Source organism: Juglans microcarpa x Juglans regia, chromosome 6D (assembly GCF_004785595.1).
Source record: "Juglans microcarpa x Juglans regia isolate MS1-56 chromosome 6D, Jm3101_v1.0, whole genome shotgun sequence".
NCBI classification, from domain to species: Eukaryota; Viridiplantae; Streptophyta; class Magnoliopsida; order Fagales; family Juglandaceae; genus Juglans; species Juglans microcarpa x Juglans regia.
This window is the reverse complement of record NC_054604.1, coordinates 2,741,397-2,767,828: the sequence shown is the minus strand read 5'-3', so window position 1 is coordinate 2,767,828 and position 26,432 is coordinate 2,741,397. Positions and strand designations below refer to the sequence as shown.

The 26,432-nt window shown below is 37.6% G+C and overlaps 2 protein-coding genes across 5 annotated transcripts; one reads left to right on the top strand and one right to left on the bottom strand.

Moving 5' to 3' along the window:
• Positions 1–1,499: 1,499 nt before the first annotated feature.
• On the top strand, positions 1,500–5,247 carry LOC121234603. Its single transcript, XM_041130601.1, has 7 exons — positions 1,500–2,027; positions 2,155–2,241; positions 2,425–2,637; positions 3,214–3,378; positions 3,663–3,716; positions 3,807–3,953; positions 4,620–5,247. Exons 1-7 carry the CDS (start codon positions 1,629–1,631, stop codon positions 4,995–4,997), a joined length of 1,443 nt encoding a protein of 480 aa, XP_040986535.1. The 5' UTR covers positions 1,500–1,628; the 3' UTR covers positions 4,998–5,247.
• Positions 5,248–7,317: 2,070 nt separating this feature from the next.
• On the bottom strand, positions 7,318–20,661 carry LOC121234963 (2-oxoglutarate and iron-dependent oxygenase JMJD4). Of its 4 annotated transcripts, none has more exons than XM_041131127.1 (10): positions 20,373–20,444; positions 19,943–20,012; positions 19,360–19,530; positions 17,535–17,697; positions 17,228–17,345; positions 16,115–16,184; positions 15,624–15,704; positions 15,020–15,076; positions 14,815–14,926; positions 7,318–8,135 (listed from the first exon to the last, which is right to left on the bottom strand). In XM_041131127.1, the coding sequence occupies exons 3-10, from the start codon at positions 19,480–19,482 to the stop codon at positions 7,651–7,653; spliced, it is 1,209 nt and encodes a 402-aa protein (XP_040987061.1). In that variant the 5' UTR covers positions 19,483–19,530; positions 19,943–20,012; positions 20,373–20,444; the 3' UTR covers positions 7,318–7,650. The 4 variants fall into 4 exon arrangements, with proteins under 4 accessions (XP_040987061.1, XP_040987062.1, XP_040987059.1 ...); XM_041131128.1 differs by lacking the exon at positions 20,373–20,444 and adding an exon at positions 20,116–20,312; XM_041131125.1 differs by lacking the exon at positions 19,943–20,012 and having other exon boundaries at positions 20,374–20,661.
• Between the last annotated feature and the right edge of the window lie 5,771 nt (positions 20,662–26,432).

Sequence of the window (26,432 nt, the reverse complement as noted above, 5' to 3'; positions counted from 1 at the left end):
ATCAAATCTGGTTACAATGCGGTAAATAAGCAATCAAAATGAAAATGCTACCATTTTTTCTGTATTTGTTCCTTTCTTTTTCTTTTTATTTATTTTTATGATATTTTAGATTATCTTTTATATATATATATATTTGAAATACAAATGAATAAACTCACATCGTATTAATGATGCTGACAACAATAACATCCAGTACTAAGTCGACTGGTGGAACTAGGTCCCCACAGCATTATTAATTTCCTGTGTAAATTTGCTACACCTCCTATAATTATTTGTCACTTGTTTCGAGTAAAACTATGATTAAACTGGTGAGAAAAATGAGGAGAAATCAGTTGTGCCAGCCAGGTTTTCAAATGATGGTAAATGAAGGGATATCATCATTTTGCCAAAAACAAATTCGTTCTGTGTGCTTGCTGAAAGAAAGTAAAAAAGAACATGTTATTTTCAGTTCATTGATGTTCTGCATACTATTGAGGCTACCGAAATGGAAGACGCCGGTCGGTTTGTTTTATGAGATAAATTAAAATTAAAAGTTAAATAAAATATTATTAAAATATATTTTTTTAATATTATTTTTATTTTAAAATTTAAAAAAATTAAATTATTTATATTATTTTATATAAAAATTTAAAAAAATTATAATGATTAAATGATATGAAATAAGAGGAGTTGAACTATTTCTTACTGATAATGAAAAGAAATTACACCAATTTAAAAACAGAGGAACTTATTCATCATCATGGTTTAGGTTTATCTGATATGATTAGAATGGCCCACCAATTGTTCAAAGTATGCTCTACTTTTACTCCATACTCCATACTCAATACGCTGTCACAGGACCATGATACCATTCATCTTGAGTGCAATTTTACAGAACAAACATAGAAAAAAAGAAGCACCTTAACCCAAGTGCCCCCAACCCCTCCTCTACCCCCACCCCCCAAAAAAGGAAGTACTTCAGTGTGACACCAGAAAGGATCCTGTAACAGAACAAATTGGTAAACTAGACGTATCTGGAAACCTGCAATGAAGTTAATAGCAAAATAGGAAATATTTGTTATTAATAACTTATGTGAAATTAAAAAATAAAAAATAAAAAATAAAAAATAAAAAAGAACAGTGAAGGAAATATAAGAAAAAGGACAAAATGGTAACCCAGAATGAAGTGTGATATTGCACTCATTGGCCTGATTAATTCTAGCAATACAGTTCATACCCCAGTCTTCCTATTCTTTCCTTTTTCTCCTCTCGGGCTTTGTATCACCAAGACTGAAGGACAAGGACACCCCCCCTGTCTCTCTCTCTCTCTCAGGTTTGGAAAGTTAAAAAACTCTTTTGACCACAGGTCGTTCTCGCTCTCTCTCTCTCTCTCTCTCTGTCTCTAGGTTTGGAAAGTTAAAAAACTCTCTTGACCACATTCTGTTATGGGTTAGACTTCGAAAAGTACAACCCCACCAAGTTGGTTTTTTTTTTTTTTTTAAATATGGTCGTGCTTGAAATTTCTCGGGTGTCAGAACACAAAACCAAGACACCAGTGTCTTTCTCTCTGAGAGAGAGAGAGAGACTGCTTGTTTATAATTTATATCTTGTAAATGAGCAAGTGAGCACAAAGTTGGGTTTTTCTTTGAATGGTTCATCTGTTTTGTATGGACATGAGGAAGAGAGATTCGATTCTGTGGACAAAACAGAGGAATGAACCGTGTTCTACAATTCAGCACATAACAGGACAACAACAATGCATACAAGCACAAATTGTTGCACCATTACAAACAACAGCACCCGCTCATTCCTCAAGACTAGCTTCACCTGTTTCCCACAACACTCCCTCAATCATTCCCATGCTTCTTGTTGCTTTCCTTCTTGTAGCCTCCTTACTTAGTCCTGTCCAGTCACTCCCCATTGTATCAGATTCTGGCCACTTGCTGCCGGCCAACCAAACTTTTCACCCGGGTTCAGAGTTGAACAAGCTGAAGAGGATCAGAGCTTATCTGAGGAAGATCAACAAACCTGCTGTGAAGACAATTCAGGCATATACCTTTGTGTTTCTCAGTGCTCTCTTCATGAATTATGTGTGTGTGTGTGTGTGTATATATATATATATATATTTATTGTGGTCGTGGCTTATTAATCTGGGTTCTTGTTCTTTTGCTGCAGAGCCCTGATGGTGATATAATAGACTGCGTGCTATCTCATCTCCAGCCTGCTTTTGACCATCCTAAGCTCAAAGGACATAAACCATTGGTAATTTCACTCTTTCTTTCCCTCTTTTATCAAGATTTTTTAAACTTAGACAAGAAAGAAAAAGAACATGCTTTGTTATTTTAAAATTGTAAACTTTCATTTTTACATTTTCGACTAAGCAGAGAGGTTTCTTCTTTTGATTATTAAAGATAATTGAGATGATAAAAGGCTTCAGCTCTACAGGATCCACCTGAAAGGCCAAAGGGCAATGACACTACAGATACAGTGGCAGAGAGCCTGCAGCTATGGACAGAATCTGGTGAATCATGCCCAGAGGGAACTATTCCAATTAGAAGAAACGCAGAAAAAGATATTTTGAGAGCAAGTTCTCTTAGGAGATATGGAAGAAAACCAGCAAGACATGTGAGAAGAGACTCTACAGGCAGTGGTCATGAGGTTAGAATCCTAAAGAAAATTAGTTTACACACAAGCATAGAGAAAAGAACACCAAAAGGGTGAATGAAAATGGAAACTGGATTCCGAAAATCTGTCCTGGGAAGTAGTTTTCATTACCACTTCAGCAAAATTCTTCTAAATTTCATTTTTCGTTGTCATCATTTGAAAGGTAAATCTGTTCTGTCATTTCCGTTCTCTCTCTGATTCCTAGAATCACGGCACCAAAAGAGCTAATTTCCAGCAAAAGGGCCAATTTTCTTTTCTACACTTTTGTCCCAATCAAAATCTCATTATGGAAAATAAGAGTAAGGAGAAGGATTAAAGGCACCTTAATTTCTAAAAATCGACTTTGAGTTACAGAGTACTCTGAATTATATAATATTAGATCCATATATTATAGGAATGCAACTGAGATCCTATCCAGGCTTTCTGATTCCTCAGTGCTAGTACAGGACATTCCGTTCAAAGCAAGATGAATATAAATTTATTCACTCATGCAGTCCATATTGTGCACAAATATCTCTATGTTGCATGTCTGTATGCTTCAGTATTCGACTGATACGTATGTTATTGCAGCATGCAGTTCTATTTGCAAATGGAGATCGCTTTTATGGAGCAAAGGCCAGCATGAACGTGTGGGCGCCCCGGGTGACTGATCAATATGAATTCAGCTTGTCACAAATTTGGGTCATTTCTGGTTCGTTTGGCCATGATCTAAATACCATTGAAGCTGGTTGGCAGGCAAGTCTCTCTCTCTCTCTGTGTATGAATGTATTTACTAACTGCCAAGCTCTTGCATACATTATATGCACATGATGTTAATGTTTTGATGAGAAAACCTGCCACGTCAATTAACATAAGAAATTATTAATGTTTTGAATTATAACCGTAATGGGTTTAATAGTAAGTGGTGTGTTCAAACATTAAACTGATGAGATTGGACCCAATACACGTACCCATCTAAGGTCAACAAGTCCCTAAACTTTCCTACATCTAATAGGATATTGCAACCCTATACTCTTCAGGTTAGCCCTGAGCTATATGGAGACAACAATCCAAGGTTCTTCACTTATTGGACAGTAAGTACTCCAACAACAGAATACTAGTGCTACTTTTTCTTTTAAGAACAAAGAATATTTGTGCTAATTGACATTTAAATCAAACCACAGACCGATGCATACAGAACAACTGGATGTTACAACTTACTGTGCTCAGGCTTCATCCAAACCAACAACAGGGTTGCTATAGGAGCAGCAATCTCTCCAAGGTCCTCCTACAAGGGTAGACAATTCGATATTGGCCTAATGGTTTGGAAGGTAAAGTTCTTAGTTCACACTAAATTAGTTAATAAAGAATAGAATTAATTCAAAATAATGAAAAATCTATTGCTTATTTTTGGCTCTGTTATTTCTACTTGGTAAACCTCATGGTTTTTTTTTTTTTTTTGATAAAACCCTGGGGAAGAATATTTTGATCCAATATTTCATAACCGACACATCTTGCTAGTCACTTATGATTAATTAACTGAGAAGCAAAGTGTCTTTATTGACATCATTCTGTCTGATTTTTGCCACTATTTTTATTATTAGAAACCTAAGATTCTCTTCTTTTTCCTTTAAAAAATGCTTCCTGTTGCTTGAACTTTTCTTCTTTCTCTTTAGTGAGGTCCTATCTATCTATCTATCTATAGATATATTATGTAGGTTACAATTCCTCCAGCTTTTGGGATTGACAAGTCAAAAGCACAGTTTTCATTTTGCATTTTTCTCTAACTTTTACTCGCATTAATGATTGTGGTTCCTTTTCCTTCCTATGTAATTAGTACTAGATAATAAGTTAATTAGATCTACAGGGAAGAACTCATCATGTTTTCCACTAGAAGTCAAAGACATTAAATGACCTAAGAATACCAGTGCAATCAATGCATATGACCTACAATCTATCAAAAAGTTGCTAAAACAAAGTTGTTTGATTTCTTCTAGGATCCCAAGCATGGGCATTGGTGGCTGGAATTTGGATCCGGTCTACTTGTAGGATATTGGCCAGCATTCCTGTTCAGTCACTTGAGAAATCATGCCAGCATGGTACAATTTGGAGGAGAGATTGTAAATTCTCGATCATCAGGTTTTCACACATCTACTCAAATGGGTAGCGGCCATTTTGCAGAAGAAGGATTTGGAAAAGCATCATATTTCAGAAACTTGCAAGTGGTTGACTGGGATAATAACTTGCTTCCTCTATCAAACCTTCATCTCTTGGCTGATCATCCAAGCTGTTATAATATAAGGAAAGGGAGAAATATTGCATGGGGAACGCACTTTTATTATGGGGGTCCTGGAAGAAATGTAAGATGCCCATGAAGAAATTGGCACAGGATAGAGAGAGTAGCCTTATATTTTTCTGCATTTCTGTTTTATTTTTTTCGTGTTGGTTTGGGGTTTCAATTTGCGTTTTAGGCCTTAATTAACATGGTTTGGGAGTGATAAAAATTCTCACAAAATTTCATTTTTACTGACGGATCACCGATTATTCGTCCCACGTTTGGGATTATGTAAATTTGTGGAAATACAAACTGTACTGTCAACAACATTGAGTTGTGTTCTGTGTTCATTTGATCCTTTTCTTCCAACTCTTTACATTAGTAAAGGGAAAAAGAAATCAATATTAAAAGTAGAAAATCATGGTTTAAAACTGTTGGGTTGCGAACTCCTGAAATGTGCATCGGTCTTGAAAAAAGGGAAATGATTTATAGAGTCTAGGTGTGTAAGTATTACGCACTATCTTTGAAAAAACTAAGTAAATTAGAGATTCATATAAAAAACCTCACTTTTTAATGGCATTTTTCACTTCTTTTCAAAGAAAATATGCGAAATTTACGCACTCCACTATTATGTTAAACTACACTGGATCTTTCCATTCAAAAGAAAAATAACTCATACAGCTTCACAAATCTGTATTCTTATTGGTAACACGCCCTTCAAAGATGAAGCCAATTCTGAACGTGTCTGACTGATATATATATATTTAATATTTATTCCTTAAGAGTATCCCAACTTGCACCCCAGCTTTCAAAAAATAGTAATCAAGAACAGTAATGTATGTATCTGAGTGACCAAACAAAAGCATTAAAAAAGGAACTTGGATACTGAAATACAATCAAACCAGTCCTAATTAACTAATCAAGTGTTTTCCCCGGGACCAAGCTTGTGCTTTCCAGCATTGACTTGGAGATGAGAATTCATTGAATACTAATGGGAAACATAATTTACAATATTATTTGTCCTTTACATCTTCTCAAAAAAATAAAAGAAAAAAAAACCTAGGCCATCCCCCTTTGAGCCAGCTCATGTTCTAAACCACTTAAACCCATCTCAGCTTATCCTTGGATCATCATCTCCAGCTGACAAAAGTTCTTTAAAAAAACAAATGCAGATTTAGCATAAGAGTAGCATAATATAATAAAGAAGAATCATGGGGCATTTTCACCATGGTCATTGATGGAAGACCAGTGGTCCTGATCTCTATACTTAAAATTCTAGGAAGTATAAAATGAAGGCAAAAGCGACCTCGACTCCAATTCCCAACCACCACTGCACCACCATGATGAGAGCCAAGACCCAGAAGATGAAGACTTAAGGGAGCAGTAACCTAGTCCAGAAGGGTTATTGCAGAAGAGTCCATTATGCTGACGCAGGGAATGTTTGGTAAAGGCTATTTAAGTTGGCAGTCAGCTTTAAAGATACCAATACTGACACCTGCACCCAGACATTGTAGGGCAACCAGGAAAAAGCAAAAGGTATAAAAAAGAAGGCTGTTTTCTTTTGTGTGGTGTGGGTGGGGAAGGGGGAGGTAGGTTCCAATTTGAAACACCAGACAAAAAACCGTGTCTTTTTCTTGTCTTTGCTTCACCTATGTGGTAAGGCCAACTGGAGTTTTTGAGAGACTGTGATTTAAGCGGACAACCAAAATCACCACCAATAATATTTATTACGGCAACAGGTTTTGTAGGACGACAATATTGGTGACTAAGCAAACAAAACAGAGGCGTTAAAAGATCTTATTAGGTCGAATTGAGTTATAAGGTCGACGATTATTGGTTTGAAAAGTCTTGGGAAACATTGCCTTTTAAGGCGGTTGTATTATTGTGAAGCCCACACTTCTTCTCGTCATATATTCTGTAATGATTCTTCCTGGACATATTCTTCAGCATTTCATTCCAAGCTTTTGCTACCGAATGGTTCGTCAGGACGATGTTATTGGTTGAAAAGTGTCTCTCTATAATAATTTATTTTTATTTTATCATCCACAAGTCTTGGAAGGTTCCAATTTTTGCTGACTATTAAAAATAAGTTTTACTACAAATTAGCAACTGTTCACATTACACACCCCACACCTATAACTTTTCATAGGGTGTATAGGTGTTTCTCATAAGGTGTGAAAGTGTGGGATGGTGAATAGTAACTGATGAGAACAATTTTTCGTTTAAGATTGTGTTTTCTTTTTATTTATTTTTGGAGATCTGAGTGATGGATCTACCAACAGAATTGCAAAAACCTAAACATTTTTTTTTTTTTTTTTTTTGTGTAAGTCTAGCATTTCTCAACTAATATTGTTAGAATATTCATTAATGCAATACCACAACATTTCCTATATTATTAAGAACAAAGATTATGCAGAAAATAATGGAAAGAAGTGTACAAGCTTTTAGCCTCGCTGTTATTTGAGAATAAAATAATAGTTTCACAGTTACATATAATCATGAGATAAAAACAAAGGAATAAATGTATAGGTCCACGCCCAGAGCTCTGCAGTCAGTATTCTTGCTGTAAGAATGTCATCTTAGTATTTCAATACTTCATTAACCTCATAATCAACTTTTCCTGCAGTTCATAATCAGGATGAATGAGCACCACACTGAAAAGTGCACATTAATAAAGTTTTGAGAAACTGTATGGGCACAGGGCCACCTTGAAGGGGAAACATTGCGGCCAAAAATCATTTCTCATTGAACATCTAGGCACCATCCCGTTCAGAAAGCAAATCAATTTCATCACCATTAGTCCCACCAAGTTTTGCAATAGCTTTGTCAATAAATATAACCAGTTCTTCAGCTTTAAAGACCTGAGAACCATTAGTTCTTATACTATCCAAGTCCATCAAATCATCCACCAAATCTTTCCTTGTATCAATATCGCCACTCTTTAGCTTGTGTATCATCCCATATACTCTTTCCAAGCCCGTGCACAGATTAAGAAAACTGGGATCATCTAGTGTTTCCCTTATATCCAAGAAGATACCACAATTTCCATCCAGACCACCCACAGATTCGATCTCCAATACGGTCTTCCGCACAGATCTAAGGTTCATAGCTAAATGCTGAGCTACTAGGGATGAACTATGAATGGAGTTTTCGCAGTTTCTTCGTAAACAGCAGAGTTCAACCACATTCGCCAAGCAGAAGTGTGCTAAGACAAAATAGAAATCATTGAAGTTCATGCCTGTTGAAAAAGAAGTGATCAGTACAAAATACAAGATTGACATAACCCCAATAGAGCAACCTTCTCCAGATGCAATTTTTTCTATGGATTCCTCCGGATCCAACAATGCATGCATAATGGGCATGGTACTAGTTCTAAACTTAATGTGTACACTCCACAGAATATCTTTTTTTTTTTTTATAAGTAAGAAATAATATTATTGATATGAATGAAATAGGCATAGGCCATATACACAGGAAGTATACAGAAGAACACCTAAAAACATTTTAAGTACGATAAATTTAAAGACAAGAAATCATGAACATTGTCCCAGTTTAATACAATAGCTGAAAACCAAAGCATTAAGGTGTCGAGAAAGAAATTCTTCAGCTCAATTATTGAGCGTTCCTTATCTTGAAAACAGCATGCATTCCTTTCCACACATCATCTCTTCCGCAGATTGTCCGTGGTCAAGATCTTCCCAAGAGCGGTGTTCCATACAAAAAGGCTACTTTAGAGGGCACACGAGACCTCCAAATATTCTTCCAGGGGAACGGATTATGGTCCTGTGTAACCAAAATATTATAATACGCCTTAACAGTACATTTTTTGTGGTTATTAGACCTCCACTTCAAACTATCACACTGTGCCAGAGAAGTCCCTATGGAATATAATAGACTGAAAAAATCTGGGACAATAGATAGTTCCCAATCATGAAAATCCCTAATAAAGAGAATATTCTACTGATGAGAACCATGAACAAATAACCGCATATCCGCCACTGAAGCCTCCCTATAAGCTGCAATACGATAGAGGGCCGGAAAAGCCCTTTCTAATGCATGATCACCACACCACACGTCTCGCCAAAAACTGATACGATTGCCCTCACCGGCTACAAAACGAATCTGTTTTTCAAAACAAGGCCAATCCTTCCTTATAAACTTCCATAAATCCACACCATACCCCCCTCTCATTTCATTGGAACACCAGCCACCCCAAGCAGCACCATATCTAGCGTCTATAATCTCCTTCCACAATGATCCTCCCTCTGAGTGATATCTCCATAGCCATTTTCCCAATAAAGCTTTGTTAAAAGTTTTCAAATTACACACTTCCAACCCCCCATATACAACTGGGGCACATACTGTCTTCCAACTAACCAAATGAAACTTCTTCTCCACCCCCAAACCCCCCATAAGAATGCCCTAAAAAGTTTCTCGATTCTTTTCACCACCCCTGCAGGCATAGGAAACAGAGATAAGAAATATGTGGGGAGGTTAGTAAGGGTACTCTTGATAAGAGTGAGACAACCCCCTTTCGATAAATACACCCGCTTCCAGCCAGCCAATCTTTTCTCTATCTTTTCCACCACACCTTCCCATATAGCTCTAGCCTTGAAAGTTGCACCCAACGGAAGACCCAAATATTTCATTGGTAAAGAAGACACCTTACAATCCAATAATCTTGCTAAACTAAGGATATTTGAGACCGCACCCACCGGAACCATCTCGGACTTACCAAGATTCACTTTAAGCCCTGACACTGCTTCAAAGCAAAGTAGCAATGCTCGTAAGGTTTGGATCTGGCTATTATCCGCTTCACAAAAGATTAAGGTGTCATCTGCAAAAAGAAGGTGTGAAATGGTGATAGGGCCATCAAACCCACTGCCCACCTGAAAACCAGATAAGAAACCTCCACCAACAGCGGCCTGCACCATCCGACTTAAAGCCTCCATAACTATGACAAACAAAAGAGGAGAAAGAGGATCTCCCTGCCTTAAACCCTGGGAACTATAAAAAAAACCAGCCGGTGTACCATTAACTAGAACTGAGAACCTGGCAGTTGAAATACAGTGACGCATCCAGGAAATCCACCTAACCCCAAAGCCACACCTCTCAAGCAGGTATAAGAGAAATTCCCAGTTTATATGGTCCAAGCATTCATTTGCAATAAGCACTGAATCAAGAATTTGTCTCTCACGGATAAAAGCGTTCTGAGGCTTGGAGATAATATGTTCCAGCACAGGGCTTAATCTGTTGGCTAGAACATTTGAAATAATCTTATAAACACCACTAACCAGGCTTATAGGGCAGAAATCCTCAATAATCGGAAACCCATGTTTCTTAGGAATGAGAGCAATGAACGTCGCATTAAGGAATTTTTCAAACTTTTGAAAAGAGTGAAATTCACTAAAGACCTGCAAAACATCACCTTTTACTATGTTCCAACAAGTTTGAAAGAAACCCATAGAAAACCCATCCAGACCTGGTGCTTTATCTTTAGCCATCCCAAAGATAACCTTGAAGATCTCTTCTTCATCAAAAGGTCTCTCCAAAACACTCACACTCAGAGAGTCAATTGCTTCAAAAGACAAGGCATCAAGCTTCGGCCTCCAAGAAACCGTTTCTGAGAGAAGGGTCTCATAATATCGCACAATATAGTTTTCTAGCTCAGGGGGAGAAGAAAGCACCTGAGAGCCAAAAAGTAGCGACTCAATAGCGTTCTTGCGCCGATATGAATTGGCCACTTTATGAAAAAATTTTGTACACTTATCACCTTCTTTCAACCAAAGGGCTCTGGATTTTTGGCGCCATGAAATCTCTTTCGACAACAAAACCTGCTCTAAATTTGCCACAACCGTGCCCTTTCTCAATAACACATCCTCCGAATTATCTCACAATATTTCTTTGCCCTCTAACTCCTGCAATTCCTCCAACAATGTTGACTTCTAATCATCGATGTGGCCAAAAACTTCCAAGTTCCACTTCTTTAGGTCTTGTTTCAATGCCTTCAACTTGCCTGCAAGAATAAAACTAGGAGTACCAAAAAAATGATATGATGACCACCAAGAACACACCTTCTCTACAAATCCATCCGATGTTAACCACATGTTTTCAAACTTGAAGTACCGGCGACTCCTGTGAATGCCCCCACAATCTAGTAATATAGGAAAATGATCTGAGTTTATTCGGGCTAACCGTTTCTGACTGACTTCCAGATTGTAGGCTTCCCACGAAGGAGAGACGAGGAATCTGTCCAATTTTGACCACACTCGACCATTTGACCAAGTGTATTCTCCCCTACCAGGGGGAGATCCATGAGATCCAGATAAAAAATGAACTCAGAGAACTCCTCCATAGCCATAGTGTTCCAATCATGCCCTGATCGCTCGCTTGGAAAGCGAGTAATGTTAAAATCACCCCCTATGCACCACGGCACATCCCATAGTGAGTATAAGCCCGCCAACTCCTCCCACAACCTTCTCCTCTCCCTATCCACATTAGGACCATAAGAGCCTACAAATGCCCATTCCCATCTATCAGCAACATTTTTAAATAAAGTCGCAACCGAGAAATCTCCAATACACTCCTCAATCGCCTCAACCACTCTTTTATCCCACATTAATAATACTCCGCCTGAGGCTCCCCAAGAGGCTAAATAAGACCAACCCACATACGAGCACCCCCATAAACTCTGCACAATTCTTCTATCAATAAAACGCAACTTTGTTTCTTGAAAACACACCACATCACCCTTCCACATTCGCAATAAAGATTTGATACGAAAGCGTTTATTGCGATCATTGAGCCCCCGTACATTCCAAGATAAAATCTTAGGCTTCCTTTGGACATAGATTGCCCCTCCCTTTCGATCTATCCCTTCCGCCACTCCCTTCCTTTACATCATAATTGATGGAACAAGTTAGCCTTTTAAGTTCCCTATCCCGCTTTGAGGATGACTTTGAGTGGCTATCTTCAAGTGCCACCAGAAGGGCCTTGAATTGTTCTTCGTAACCTCCAAAAGAGATCCCAATAACAGCTTGTAACTTCTCTACCTTCTTAAACACCCAATTTGACGGACTACTCCCGTGTTTAGAACTGTGAGGAAGTGTACGCAAAGGGGTTAAAACAGCCCCCTCTCCACCAGCACCATTATTGTCAAACAAAGCCAATTGCAAGTTTGACTCTGAACTTGAGACACTAGTTGCAACAGATTCACTAGTTACCACAAAGGTTTCAGAAAGTCCCATCCCAGCTTCAAAATCACCTCCCACACAATCCCCCAACTTGTTCCCATAAAAAAAACCCATCTTCAGAGGAGAAAGCCTTCTCGGAGAGCCCAAATCCTTCAAAGGATTCGAAAGCACACATTCCGACGTGACAGACGGCACCAAAAAGTTAGTGGGGCCTCCGACCACCACACTCGACTGCTTCTGTGTAGATTCCGGCGACAGCGGGTCCTTCTCGGCACTACACAACCATTTCTCAGAGCACTGACAGCTCAAAACTAAAGCTCTGGAAGCTACCGATTCACTCTCCAAACCCCCAGACCTCGCCGACGAGGCTACTACCATCGGCGACAACCCTTGCTCAGACGCCAGCTTCTGTGCACCTTCCGATGAGGAGATGGGTCTCACGGGATTAGTAAAGACAGAATCCCTGAACTCTGTCGGCATGATCACCTGCATCACAGACCTCGCCGGTGAGTCCGCTACCAACGGCGTCGACCTCTGGGCCACCACCGGCAGTGGAGGTTGCGGCCCACTGGACGACGATGGAGTGACCTTGTTGGACTCCCCACGTCTCCAAACGAGATTCAGATTCTGGGCTTGGGCAAGAGGCTGGGCCTGGGTCAAAGGCTGGGCCTGGGCCAGAGGTTGTATCTGAGCCAGAGGCTGAGCCTGGGCCAGTGAATTCAAATGGGCCTGTTGCCCCATAAAGCCAAGCGAATGGGCCTGTGAACCAACCCACTGGGCCACATGAAATGGCCTTGATTGAGGCCCGTCTAACTCCAAATCCTTCCCCTTATAACCCACAACACTCAATCCACTGCAAGGGCCTATTTCCTGACCCAACTCCAGACCCCACTTCAGCCCCTCCTCCACGCACCGTTTCACAAGCCAAATTAAGTTGCAAAGTACCTACTTGTTTCTCCATATCAGACACTGTATGCAGCAGATTTTCCAAAGCCAGCCCCGACATGCACCTACCAGTGCCATCCCATTGCCTTGCTGCGCCTTCACCACTACTGTCCTTTCTGCACAATTTGGCTCTTGTGACAATGCCTCCCTGTACGAAGAGAAAACAAGGTGCCCCTGTCCTTGCCCCAGCAACGGAGAAGAAAACGGCCATGGACAACTTCCTCTATTATTCCCCCCAAAACAGAGGATGTACCAGCAAGTTCCTTCAACATACCACCAAAATTCCTCCAACCCACCCCCATTCTCCCTTCCGGTATCACTACTAAACCACGCCTCTTCTCTTGACTAAACTCCAATAAGGAGAAAAAATTCTCATACGCGTTGCGCTATCTCTGCACTACCAAGACCTGAGACCCAACTCTTCTCGTTCTAAGAAAAACAAAGGAGCCCCCAAAGGCTATACCTTCCTTCACCATGACAGACAGCCAGCCATCCCAATGCTTCTTGATCAATGATAATGTATTTCACAATGCGACAACTACTCTCCGTAATTTTCCACCATCTATCATTAACCTTCTTGAACTCAAAGCATTTTTTATCAATGATAACATTCCTAGTCAACCCCATCATGGCACAACAATTCAAAAAACGCAGAGAAAAGAGAACTAAACACCACGGAGTAATTCCACCATACACAGAAAATTACCAATGGCAAAAAGAAACAACATTTTTTCTCAAATGTACGGAGAGAAAAAGTTTAGAAAGAGATATCTGATTCTCACTCCACATAATATCTTGAGCACTCTTCTCTATATGCTGCCATTTCTTGTAATAATGATGCAAATAAATAGGGGCTCAATGGCATGCTTGATGCAAGTATATCGTGGTTGAAAATTTAATAGCCTCTTTATCAATAAACCCACTCTAATTGGTAGATAGGGCTGGGTTGAGTATGACCTACTCTGGTTCTTACTTCAGTTTATTTAACTAGCATTTCAATTCGAATGGAGCTCACTATTTCAGGTAGAATGGGCCCAAGTTGCTCTAACCCAGCCCATATATAGCATCCTCAGTTACTCAATGCAACCTCATATTGTCAACAGTCCTATTGGAGCCGGTCTAGGGACACTCGTAAAGAAGACCACCTTAAGAACCTTATCAGGAAACCAAGAGAAATCTTAAATTACACCAAATAAAATTAAAAAAAAAAAAAAAAAAACTATAACCAGATTCAAGGAGCTTGCTGGACTGCCCTGTTTGTAAAATCAATATGGAGATTCAGATTCAAGCCCTTAGGTTTTTCTCCAGCAGTCAACACCAGATGACCATGGAATAATATGTAAAGGCTTTCCGGTGGTTTGGCATGATTTGACTACATTTTCTTTCTCATGAATTTTCCACCAAAGGTATCTTGTTTTAACATGGTAAACTGTATAGAGTATGTTACAACTCTATATCTCAACAATATTTTGATCATAACTTACCGATCCTTTTGAAACCAGAAAAATTATAATAACTTAGTTATCATGGTTTCTTATGTACCATAAAAAAAAATATAAAAGAAGCACCAATTGCTGCATCATTAGTTCAAGATCTTCCTGTATGTTACAACTTTAGTTCAAGGAAGTTTTGATTTTGAGTACAAGTCAGGCTTCCCTTCAAAACATTATCTGATAGCGTTGACTAGCATATTGTATGTGTACAGTTAAACAAATGCACCCAATGTTAATCCATCTATCTGTACTGAATTAAAAAAAATATCCAGTATTCAAATGGCACCTGTGTTGGCCGCAAGATTGCGCTGGCAGAGACCTTCAAAATCATCACATATGTCCCGGATGTCTTCTATATACTCCTTAGCCTCATCGTAGTCCCTCAAAAGTAAATTCCACTGAAAGGATGATTAATTTATCAACACAAACTTGAATCCAATTAGAATAGGCCCTAATGTAGAGTTTATTACATGAATTTAGTACATACTTACCACCCAAGACAGGTTATAGGCGTTGAACCAGTTGTGGTTTATTGATATTGTATCTTCCTGAAAACAACCCCAAACCCGTACGATTCTTTATAAGTATAGCCCCATATCTTTTTCTCTCTCTCATCACATCAATCAGTAAAGAAAAAAGTCCCATTTCTAGAATTATAGCCTATAGGAGTGAATGCATTCAGTTTCCATGACCAGAACTACGGGTAACTTCAGAACTTCATATCATACTTAATGTCTTACCATAATTTCCAAAACAGGATCCAGATACTGAGATAAAAAAAAATGAAAACACAACTTGCAGAAAATTGCAGTCATTCATCAATTATGATATGAAGTTTCTTGAGAATCAGCATGAACTAGCGACTTAAATAATACAGCTTATTTAACTCGTAAATATGAAAGGAAGAAAGGTAACAACTTGTTCTTTCATTGGGAGTGGGGAAACAAATACCACGAATATGGAAAATAGTTAACTTGGACAACCCTTTAAAACTAATTGCATGTTCGCGAAAGATCGAGATGATAAACTAGAAAAGCACAAAGAAAATTATCGAAAATTTTTATGACCAAGAAAAGGGAAAAAAGACTAAGATACCAGATTATGGACTTGATGGTACCATCCACTGGGTACAAAGATGATTTCATTTTGTTCTTGAGTGCACTCCAACCAGATAGCCTGCACAAGGAACATACAACCCATAACCACAAGCAAAAGACTAAGGGCTCGTTTGGAAACATGGAATAAATTAGATTATCTGTGAATAGTAGTTAAATGGTTTGGGTTAAGATGTTTTATTGGGTTTTGGAAAAGAGAGAAAAAAGTTGAATAAAAATATTATAAAGTTAAAAAATTGTTTGAATATTATTTTTGTTTTGAAATTTGAAAAAATTGTATTTTTTTTGTGTTGTTTGGAAGTTTGGAAAATTTGTAATGATTAGGTAATGATTAGATGAAAAAGTAGAAGATTTGAAATTGAAAAGTGTTCAGTGTTTGAGTAATATTTGGGAAGGAAATATCTAAGAATATCTGGTTACCCAAACTAGCCCTAAGAGAACTTAAAGTTAATAGAAGAACTAGCAAGTTACCTCCTTAAAACCAGGAAATTCTTTTTCGCTGACATCATCAAAGATGTTATAAACAGACCCTTTCATGTTCCTGAATAGAAGTTGAAAAGGTATTTAAAGTTAACAAGGCCAAAAGACGTATCAGTAGAAACTGTTTGTCACAAACAAGTAAATACTGCTTTTGTTATCATAATGTATAACTACACATAATAAATGGCAAATCAACTATCCTATTGAAGTTGACATAACATTAGCAAGAATATTAGATGGACCCACATTCAAATGACCTGATTCTTTCCTCTTCCCAAATCATTTTACACAATCCATCGTAAGTGTGATTTGTCAACAGGAGCAGTCCAGTATAACTCGATACATTCTTCAAGAAAACATAAAACTTTGAAAAGGCTTACTCAATATCCCATCATAAACTGTTGGGTAGGACTCGTATATGATTCCAAGTTTTGATTTCTTTTTTTTTTTTTCAGAAGAGGACGGTACCCCAATTTTATTAAAAGCCCTCACTTATGGCGGAGGAAAACCGTAGTAACAAAATTCCAAGTTTTGATATACAGAAGTTTTTTTTTTATATAAGTAAAATACAGAAGGTTATCAACCTTATGCATTGCAAAAGAGAAACAATTGCTTCTTTTTGTTCTTTATTTTTCTCCCTAGGGATAGTAAGCATGCTCAGATCAATTGCGGACACTAAATAAAATAGAATGTATGCTTGGAATAGCCACCCATAAAAGGAAGTCCAAAGATTCTGAGACATGAATGAAGAAACTTCAGTAGTTCTATCACTCTGTATTATGTTTTCGGTGCTTTAATTATCAACCAGACTAGATGCAAGGTCCAAAAATCAGACAGTTGCCCAAAGAAAATGTTGTAAAGGCACATTATTGTAAAAGAATAGACAAAGCTAACAATGAGGTTATCAATTGAGACTGATACCACAAGAAAGTGCATAAGCATCTAAGCTTGCTATCACAGTTAATTACTACATTAAAATGGATAACTTCCAACGTCTGTATGATTGAAAATCCAAATAGTGTAGATGAATATCTCCAGTTGCCTCCTTTCATCTTGAGTATATCTGATTTGATCTACATAAAGCACTAGAAATTGTATTCACACCTGTCAAACACACGATTGCACTGAGAAGGAGAGAGAAAAAGCCATTGTTTCCTCCCACATACATTTGCTGACCAACTATATGACCTGAAAACATCAGCATGAAGAGGAGTCCAAGACCCTGCATGAAAAATTAAAAATAACGCAACTGCTCTTGGGATACACTTTTAACCAATTGAGAGGACACAAAAATCTCTTTGTTGAAAGGAACCTAAAGCTTCCTTCCCTCCCCCTTAAAAATAGTAAAATATAAATTACATAATATGGGTGTCTATCAAGGATGAGAAATTTGTTTCATTAGTGCTCGAACCTTTTGCTCCCATGTAAACAAAACGATAGTCAGAGCAACCTATTTCATTATTCGCTTGATAAGTGTCAGGATCCTTATGCATACGATAATTGTCGAGATACAGGTTGAGCCAATCATCACAGAAAAACAATGGAGTTGTGTACGCTAAATATTCTGGGTACTCCTGAGCATCATATTAAAGAGGATAAAGGTAACAACAAATCAGACTACTGAGCTAATAATAATGAAATATAATTCCTTAGATGCAACAAACTACCACAGTCAAATTGACACTGCCCCGCCAAACCACACTGGTGAAATTAAAAATGACTACTAAGGAACAAAAGCATGCCTAAAGGGTTTGACTAATAATTTAATGCTAGCTTATGAGTGGCCACTTGGCAACCAAGTCATGTAGTGATTAAACACTGATGCAACTAATTTATCATGTGAATAGAAGTTTTATCAAACAAAATTGTGATGGTCTGATATCTCACTACTTTTTTTAGATAAGTCACTGATATCTTATTACTATTAGGGAGAAAATCTTCTATGTGAGTATAAAGTAAGCAGAAGAATTGACTGAAATAAATTTTTATCACACATTCACAAAATGCCAATCCTTTAAATATAGCACAGAATGGTCCTTACTGAAATTTGTTACGTGCCAAAGTAACAAGTTCGATTCAGTATAATTTGATTTATCAACAAAGAAAAAAAAATGAGTTATTTTATTAATATATGATACCAAAAAGGTTAGGAGTATTAAATCTTTTCTTATTTGATAAGTAAGAAAAGAAATTTATTATTATGAATGAAATAGGTGAAGCCCATGTACGCAGGGAGTATACAAAAGAAACACCTAAATGCACTCTAGGAACCTGAAAACAAAAACAGAAAATCATGAACACTAGTTCCATTAAGCATCGATAAATACACAATTTATAGAAACTAAATTACAAGAGAAAGATAAAACATTTCCTTAACTCTCCCTGAGAAGCAAGATGAAGAATACTTTGAATCTTTTACATAATCCTATTGTTTAAATTCTATACTTCACAGATGACTGTTATCAGAGAAAAATATGATTCAGAGCATTAATCTCCAGCAAATTTGCTGGAGATTTAATACATAGGAGCGTAGCCATATAATGCTAGCCACTTCTATTATCGGATAAAAAGACAGTAATTTATGAAAACTAGTTCATAAACCCTATCTAAAAGAGGCATATAAAGTTTTTCCTTGTTATTATATGTATTCGATACTTTAAGACATTTTCTAGGAATGCAAATTTTTGTGAGCTTCTAGGAATACAAACAAATGATCACACGCTTTCTTTATAATAGTGAAAAGTAAGAAGTATGTCACAAGGGTTTAAAAAGACCCAACAATAAAGAAAACTAGTGCATAAAGTCTATGCAAAGGAGGTTTAGAAAGTTTTCATATTATTTGCACTAATACTTTAATCCTTGCCAAGGGCGTATGCACCGCCGGGATTAGTCGGGACTTTGTTCTCGGACACCAAGTGCCGATAAAAAAAAATTGTACTAATACTTTAATACCTTTTCTAGGCATACAAATGATTGAATGCTTTCTTTATAATAGTGAAAAAAGAAAGAAGTGTGTCACAAGCTAGAATTATATAGCTGTCTCTAGGAAATTAATGCAGGGCCACTTCGCAACCAAGTCACGTATTGATTAAATACTAATGCAGCTAATTTACCATGTGAATTGAAGTTTTATGAAACCAAGTCACAATGGACTGATTCTTACAACTTGTAAAAAGAAATCTTTCACATAATTGTAAAGTAGGAGAAAATTTGACTGAAACAAACTTCTCTCACACCTTCACAAAATGCCAATCCTTTAAATAAAGCACATGATCACCATAACTGAGATTTGTTGAAGCACTACTCTGCTCTTCCATAGAATTCTCCAGCCAGCGGTCAACAAACTCGGAAACAGACATCTCCACTCTCTTCTGATCTGTGAATTCTTTTGTACCACAGTCTGCAACCTTTAAGTGCCAAACAAGTTTAATTCAGAATGATTTAATTCATCAAAGAAGAAACTTAATATGTGGTAGATATTCTATTTATATGTGATATCAAACAAGTTAGTAGCATAATATTTAATCACTGAATTAATTGTCGATGAATGCGCAAATTTTTAGACAGATCACATTTCAGACTTGAAGATACAATTTCATAAACTTCCTATACAATTTAAAAAGAGCTAATATTGGACAAAGTTAAATCCTTTCCTTAATTCTTCCTAAGAACCAAATCAGAGATTACTTTCCTCCATCTTATCCATATTCTTATTGCTCAAATTGTATATATTTTCACAGATGGCTGTAATCAAAATAACATATGTTTAGCATTGTCTCTTATTAATGGTGTCCCAGCACACAGACAAGCATCTCTTACGCTTCCTCAATTGAAGGTTTCTTATGTATTATGGTCATGCCAGAAGTTCAAATGTATTCATGTCGCATTAGCAGGACCAAAAAAAAAATCAAACCCCCATGATATTTTCCAACTTAACAGTATGTATGGTATAAACAAAAGGAATAGAAGTGGAAGATTGAACTCCAAACAGACCCTTAAGGCAAATCAAAAGTGACAAATACATCCATCATGCTGCTGACTCCATTCCCTTTTTGTGGATAGGTGAACTAAAATTTAATTGAATCAAATGAATAGGCGGAGCCCAATTACGCAGGAACCAGACACTGAATTCTTACAGTGGCATAACATTAAATACCAATGAGTACCAATCCCCCCACCCCCCCACCCCCGCCAGGCGGGGGGCGGAAAAAAACTTGTACAAGTAATCAGCTATGAACAATAAGTGGTACCTGAACCCTGGAATTGCCAAAATGAGTTGAGAAGAATTGGAGATTGGGCTTTCCATTATCGAAGACCCAATCTTTACAAGCTTTCCAATCATCCATAAGACCCATCATCACCACTGGCTGGTTCTTTTCCATGTATTTCAGCACAAACTCACTATAACTCAGTTCTTTCGCATTCACCTTCTCTATGTTACCCCCAATTCTGATACCCATTTTTCTGGCTAAGCTCGAAGCTATTTACAAATTGATTTGCGAATTTCTGATGGTTTTTATCACAGTTCTGAACATGCACAGTGATAGACCGAAGTGGGCTTGTGGGCTCCGTTCTGTTGGGCTTGTTGGCTTGTGGTCGCTTATTTTATTTATTTACATGTGAGTGTTGATGACATGATGTTAGTGTTGATTTGGACCATGGCTCATTTATAGTTGTTAGAATTATATGAACTGTTTTTTATCTTCCTATTTGGTTAAGTTGGCCTCGGGCCCATTAGTTAGTAGGAGCAAGTCAGTATTTGCAGTTGTGTTGGACTTACTTGAAAAACATCCAGAAGCTTAATACACATATTTTCTATTATTCTCTATTCTTTTCTTGGAGGTTAGGTCAACCTCAAATCTAATCAATTTTTTTGCACTTTCTTTCGCATTTTCTATTCACTCAAATACCAACCATCAGGTGTGTTACAAAATAGTATCAGAGAGACACCGATCTCTGTGCTATCAATATGGAAGAAATTATTGTGTCTCTGCTCAAAATCAAGGAGACGGTAGAACAGTCACTACAAACTCAAGATTGAATCTTGCAGAAAATAGGAAAATTTAGGAGCAGTTTGAATGAAAACTTGAACTATCTGGAGCACCAAAAATGTGCAATACAGGAAAAAGAAGAACATGCACTTATGGTTAAAATTTCTATGATTGAAATCTCTATGGTTGAAACCGCCAGAAACGTAGAGTTGGTCAGATCGACTAGTATGGCGGAGGTGTCCGAAGTAGGAGTGTTGGCTCCTGAGATGGTGGAGACGATGTCGTTCACTAGGAATCACAGTATTGAGTCGACGTACACTCACGCATCACTGAGGCCACTGAAGGGGTCAGGATCGTTTAAGGAAGGGGGGAGCTCGTCGCAGTGAGTGTCGATAAGGCCCAACCTCAATGTTGATGAGTTCCATAACATGCTTCACAGGTCAGATCTGGTCAAGCTTGAGCTCAATCGGCTCGAGAACGAAATCAGAGATAACAACTGTGAGTTGGAAGAGGCCCAGGCGACGGTAATGGCCTTGAGGTTCTCCGAACGACTTAGAGAAAAGGCAGTTGAAGAAGCATTCATGGAAGAGCTGTCAAAGGTTGAGGAAAAGTTGAAGTTAACTGAATCTCTTCTTGAAAGCGAAAATCAAGAAATAAGGAAAATCAACAATGAGAAGAAAGCTTCCATGGCAGCTCAGTTTGCTGTTGAAGCCACTCTTCGAAAGGTTCATGTAATCTCTGGTGTAGAACAATATTGTATAAGTTTCATGGATTTGTAAGTTTTGGTATATGAAAATTTTGCTCTTAAATTGCTCGATGCATTGCCACCTTTTTGGCCCTTTGATATGGGAAGGGAAAAAACAATGGCCCTAAGATTCCCTCCTCGTTTACCACTCATCATGCTCTGCTCTTGCTCTTCTGTAATCATGGCTCATAAGGATGAAGACCCAACAACGAAAACCCTGGGGGATTCTTTGTCTCTCTCAAGATGTGCAGCGTGATGCTCATTTTCCACATGTTTTCATCCACAAAGGTCTCTGTGTTTCCTCTCTTCTCTTTGTCAGAGAGTTACAACCCAACCTTGTCAATCCTCTAACTCGTTGCAAGTGTTGATTACCTTTTTGGTGCTAGAGGAAACTTCGCCCCAGAATTGTTTGATGAAATGCTTGAAGAGAATCTTGACATTCCTCTTGTATTCTCCAAGACAAGGTTCCTAATTTTGGATAAAGCGGTTAGAGTCATGGAAGTTAGGTTCGAATAGGAGTTTAGGGTTGTCTTTCAGTGTTTGTAAAAAATTCACCAAACTCTATTATTCCCTGTATCAATGACAAGTAACCTGGAAACATGGCTTAAGCTTGCGAAAGCTAGAGAGCTTGTGGATGTATTAGAAACAGTTGTCATGAGCAAAGAAAATGCCAATCCGGGTGGGGTATTACTTGCATTAGGAGAGATTACATCGTGGTAGATGAATCAATTCATGTGGCATGTCCGAGTTAGTAGAGTGAGTGCTTATGATGTATATGTTGAAGCTCTTGTTGCATACATCACAGTGATAGGCTTCTTTGCTCCTCTAGCTTTGACCTGTCTTTCGTGTATTGGCGGCATTGGTATATATTGCAAATTCCTTTCAATGGGTTACCTAACTTTGACTCTTGCTTATATAGGGCATACATCATCTCTATCTAAGAATTAGTTAATTGAGAATGTTGTATTTAGGGATGGACTTAGTGTTGGGTTTGTAACATAATATTATACTAGCAATGCATACAACCAGATACAAGATATTACAAATTTCTATAGGACTGGGATATTTGGGGAAGCCATACACCTTTTTTGGATGATGCAAAAGAAAGATGTGCTAAAAAAGAATTGGGGATGTGCAATGGAGTTGTGGGAATTGTCCAGTAATTTCTTTTTTACAGAAAATGATATTGGTCAGAACAGGGTACTAGCTTCTGTTCAAAAGAAGCAAGAGCTCAACAATGTTGTGATTGTTCATACCTTAATAGAAAACTTAACAAAAGAACCACTTTCTAATTAACAGGTTGTTGTCTTTCCTGATATCAGGTTTGAGAAAGCTAGCGAGTTTAACGACTACTGTCATAATCTTCAGCCTTCTATTGCATTCATCAAAATCAAAGTGAGAGGCCTTTTGGGTTGTGTATTGTGACTTTGGACCTAAGTTTACTATTATTGACATTGATGGAGAGGAACCGCATACTGGTACAATTGCATTGATTGGCAATGACAATCCTGTCCTAGTATCGTGTGTTGTGTTCTCTAAAGTTCATGGAATGACAGAACTAAATGATGGGAACTGAAGGAAGATTAGAAATGAAAAGGCTTATTCATTCACTCTTGAGGATGATATTACAAATTATGGAACCTATGTAATAGGTGGTATTGTCACACAGGTGAAGCGCTAGGTGTTGAACTTTAAGACGTTGAAAGAAGCACTAAACAAACCTGGTGAATTTTTTCTTCTTAGTGATTTCTCCAAGTTTGTGTCTAGACCTAAGAATTTAAGATGGCTTGTTCTAGTAATAAGCATACTTGTTGCAGTGTTTGGAAGCCAAGCCCATATCATTGGAACATTAGGCTACAAATCTGTCATTGTTCTTATCTTTTCAATTGCTGCCGAGTGGCTTATTGCTTGGAAAAATCGGAATATAAATAGGTACATGTTGCAGAAGAGCACAACTAGTAAGGCTTTTATAAAGCACTTGGACAAAGAACAAGAGGAATATCAGAGCAATGTTTGAGATTCTGTCAGGTCGGCAGAATTGGAGTTTCAGGAGAAGTTATCCTTGCTCAAGTGGAAGAAAAAGGGTTATGAGATTCTCGATGTGGTAGACACCAACAATGAATATACTGCTGAACAACTCAAAAAAAATGAAAGCAAGAAGCCGACCTCTGCTACAAAGGAAGGGTTAAAGCATAACTGCACCTTGTGGGCAAGGTGCTTTGAAGTGGGAGAGTTTTTCACAATTTTGTACATGCACAGTGATAGACTGAAGTCATTAGGGCTTGGTGGGCTCAGTTCTGTGGGGCGTGTTGGCTTGTGGCCATTTATTTTATTTACATGTTAGTGTTGATGTTTGTGTTGATTTGGGCCATGGCTCATTTATAGTTGTTAGGATTATATGAGCTTTTTTTATTTTCCTATTTGGTTAAGTTGGCTTCGGGCCCATTAGTTAATAGGAGCGGTCAATATTTGTAGTTGTGTTGGACTCACTTGAAAAACATCCAGAAGCTTAATACAAATATTTTCTATTCTTCTCTCTTCTTCACTTGGAGGCTAAGTCAACCTCGAATCTGACCAATTTTCTTGCACTTTCTCTCGCATTTTCTATTCACCCAAACACCAACTATCAGGTGCGTTACAATTTTACAGCAAAAGAGCTCCAAGAAAACCTTTGAGCCTGTGTTGCGTATTTCGTATTGTTCAGTACAAATTCGCTAACCTAAGAACAAGATCATGAAAATAAGAATATAAGATAAATCAAATTAAAATAAATAGACATAATAGTAAGCTTCAAATGGCTCCTCCAACAAATATGATCATATACCCACAAATTAAGATCTAGCAAGTCTATACAAGCATTAGCATCGCTAATTGCTCCTCTATCTTTTAGAATTTGGATGAAATCACTCAAATTGGAGCTAAAACACTCCAAAGCAATGCAGGTCAAATTCTGATAATAAAAAATAATGAATACTACTTGGATGGTCAATACAAACAAGCTCGATATTTTCTTGACGAATTACATCATTCCTGGGTTGGAACAAATATTTCCTCATAGCCGATTTATCATCGAGGAAGCTCCCATCAAAGATAAATGTGTCATTATTTATTTTAGTGATATATGTCTATCACAACTATTTTATTGACTCTAAGGCCTCGTTTGTTTTTGCAAATGAGATGAGATGAAATGAAATTTTTTTATATATGTGTGAATAATATTGAGATATGTTAGTTGAGATGAGATTATATGGTTTTTAAAAATGTGTGTTTGTTTATAAAGATGAGATGAGATAATTTTTATTTTTTTTAGGATTTGATAAAGTTGAGTGGGTCCCACCAATTATTGTATGCATTTTTGGGTAATATTTTATGAAAAAAAAATTAAAAAAGATGAGATGCAGAGGAAGAAAAAAAAAATTGATCTCACTATTGTGTCTCTCACTTCCATCCTCCCTCTCTCTCTCTCTCTCTCTGCCAAGAAAATATATACACAATCTCCACCGTAAGGAGCAAAATCCTCCATGAAACCCCCTTGATTGAAACCCTCCCTCCCTCCCTCCCTCCCTATCTTGGTCTCCTTTCTCAGCTAGGAAAAGCCCTTGACTCCTCCATTGAAATCATCCCTCCCTCCCTCCTTCAGGAAACCCCCTTGACTGAATCTCTTTTTTAACGAAACATCCATTACCCTCTCAATCGAATGACGGGATTACAAGCAATGGTCACCTCCGTTCCTGACTAGTAGGATAAAATTCAAATTAATTTCATCTGCAAATTTGAACCGTGGTGCAAATTATATCTATGATTTATCTATGATGCGTAGTTGAGCTGTGATGCAAGTTATATTGCTTTGTTCATTTAATTGATTTTATTTGTGATGCTGCACTTTGCTTCAAATTATATATGTGAATTACTCTATGGTTTATGATTGATTGGAGGGTTACATAGGAAGAATCTTTTCTTGTCGAATGCAATTGTAGTGGGTACGCTAGAAATGAGTTTTATGATGGTGCAATGAGCATGTTCATTGAGTGCATTTTGGTTATAGAGTTCATTGGGTAAGCCTAATGTGTTTGTGTTCCATGCATTGATTGCAATGTGATTCATGGGATTGTAATGAAGACGGGGTTGATGTTTGATGTGTCGAATGTGAAATGCATTGATTGCAATGTATAGAAAATGTGGGTTGGTTCGGGAAGCATTGAAAGTGCTTGAATGTATGCCTGAGATGAATCTTTATTTTTTATTTTTTTATAACAAAATCATTAATTCATAAAGAATCAACATTACAAGCTGTTCTTGTCAACCCAAATAGCTTGGGAAAGAAAGAATGGAATATCAATCCACCACATGTCAAGATTTTCAACATTTCTAAGCATAACGAGCAAGCCTATGAGCAACCTCATTTCCCATACGATCTACATGCTAAATTTCAAACTTCGAAAAATGTTATAGCATACTCTTTGTTTCCTTAATTAGATTTCCAATAGCTTAATAAGAATCTTTATCATCTTGTAGTTCCTTAACTATCAACAAACAATCACTTTCTAGAATAACTGTTGAAAACCCCAAATGA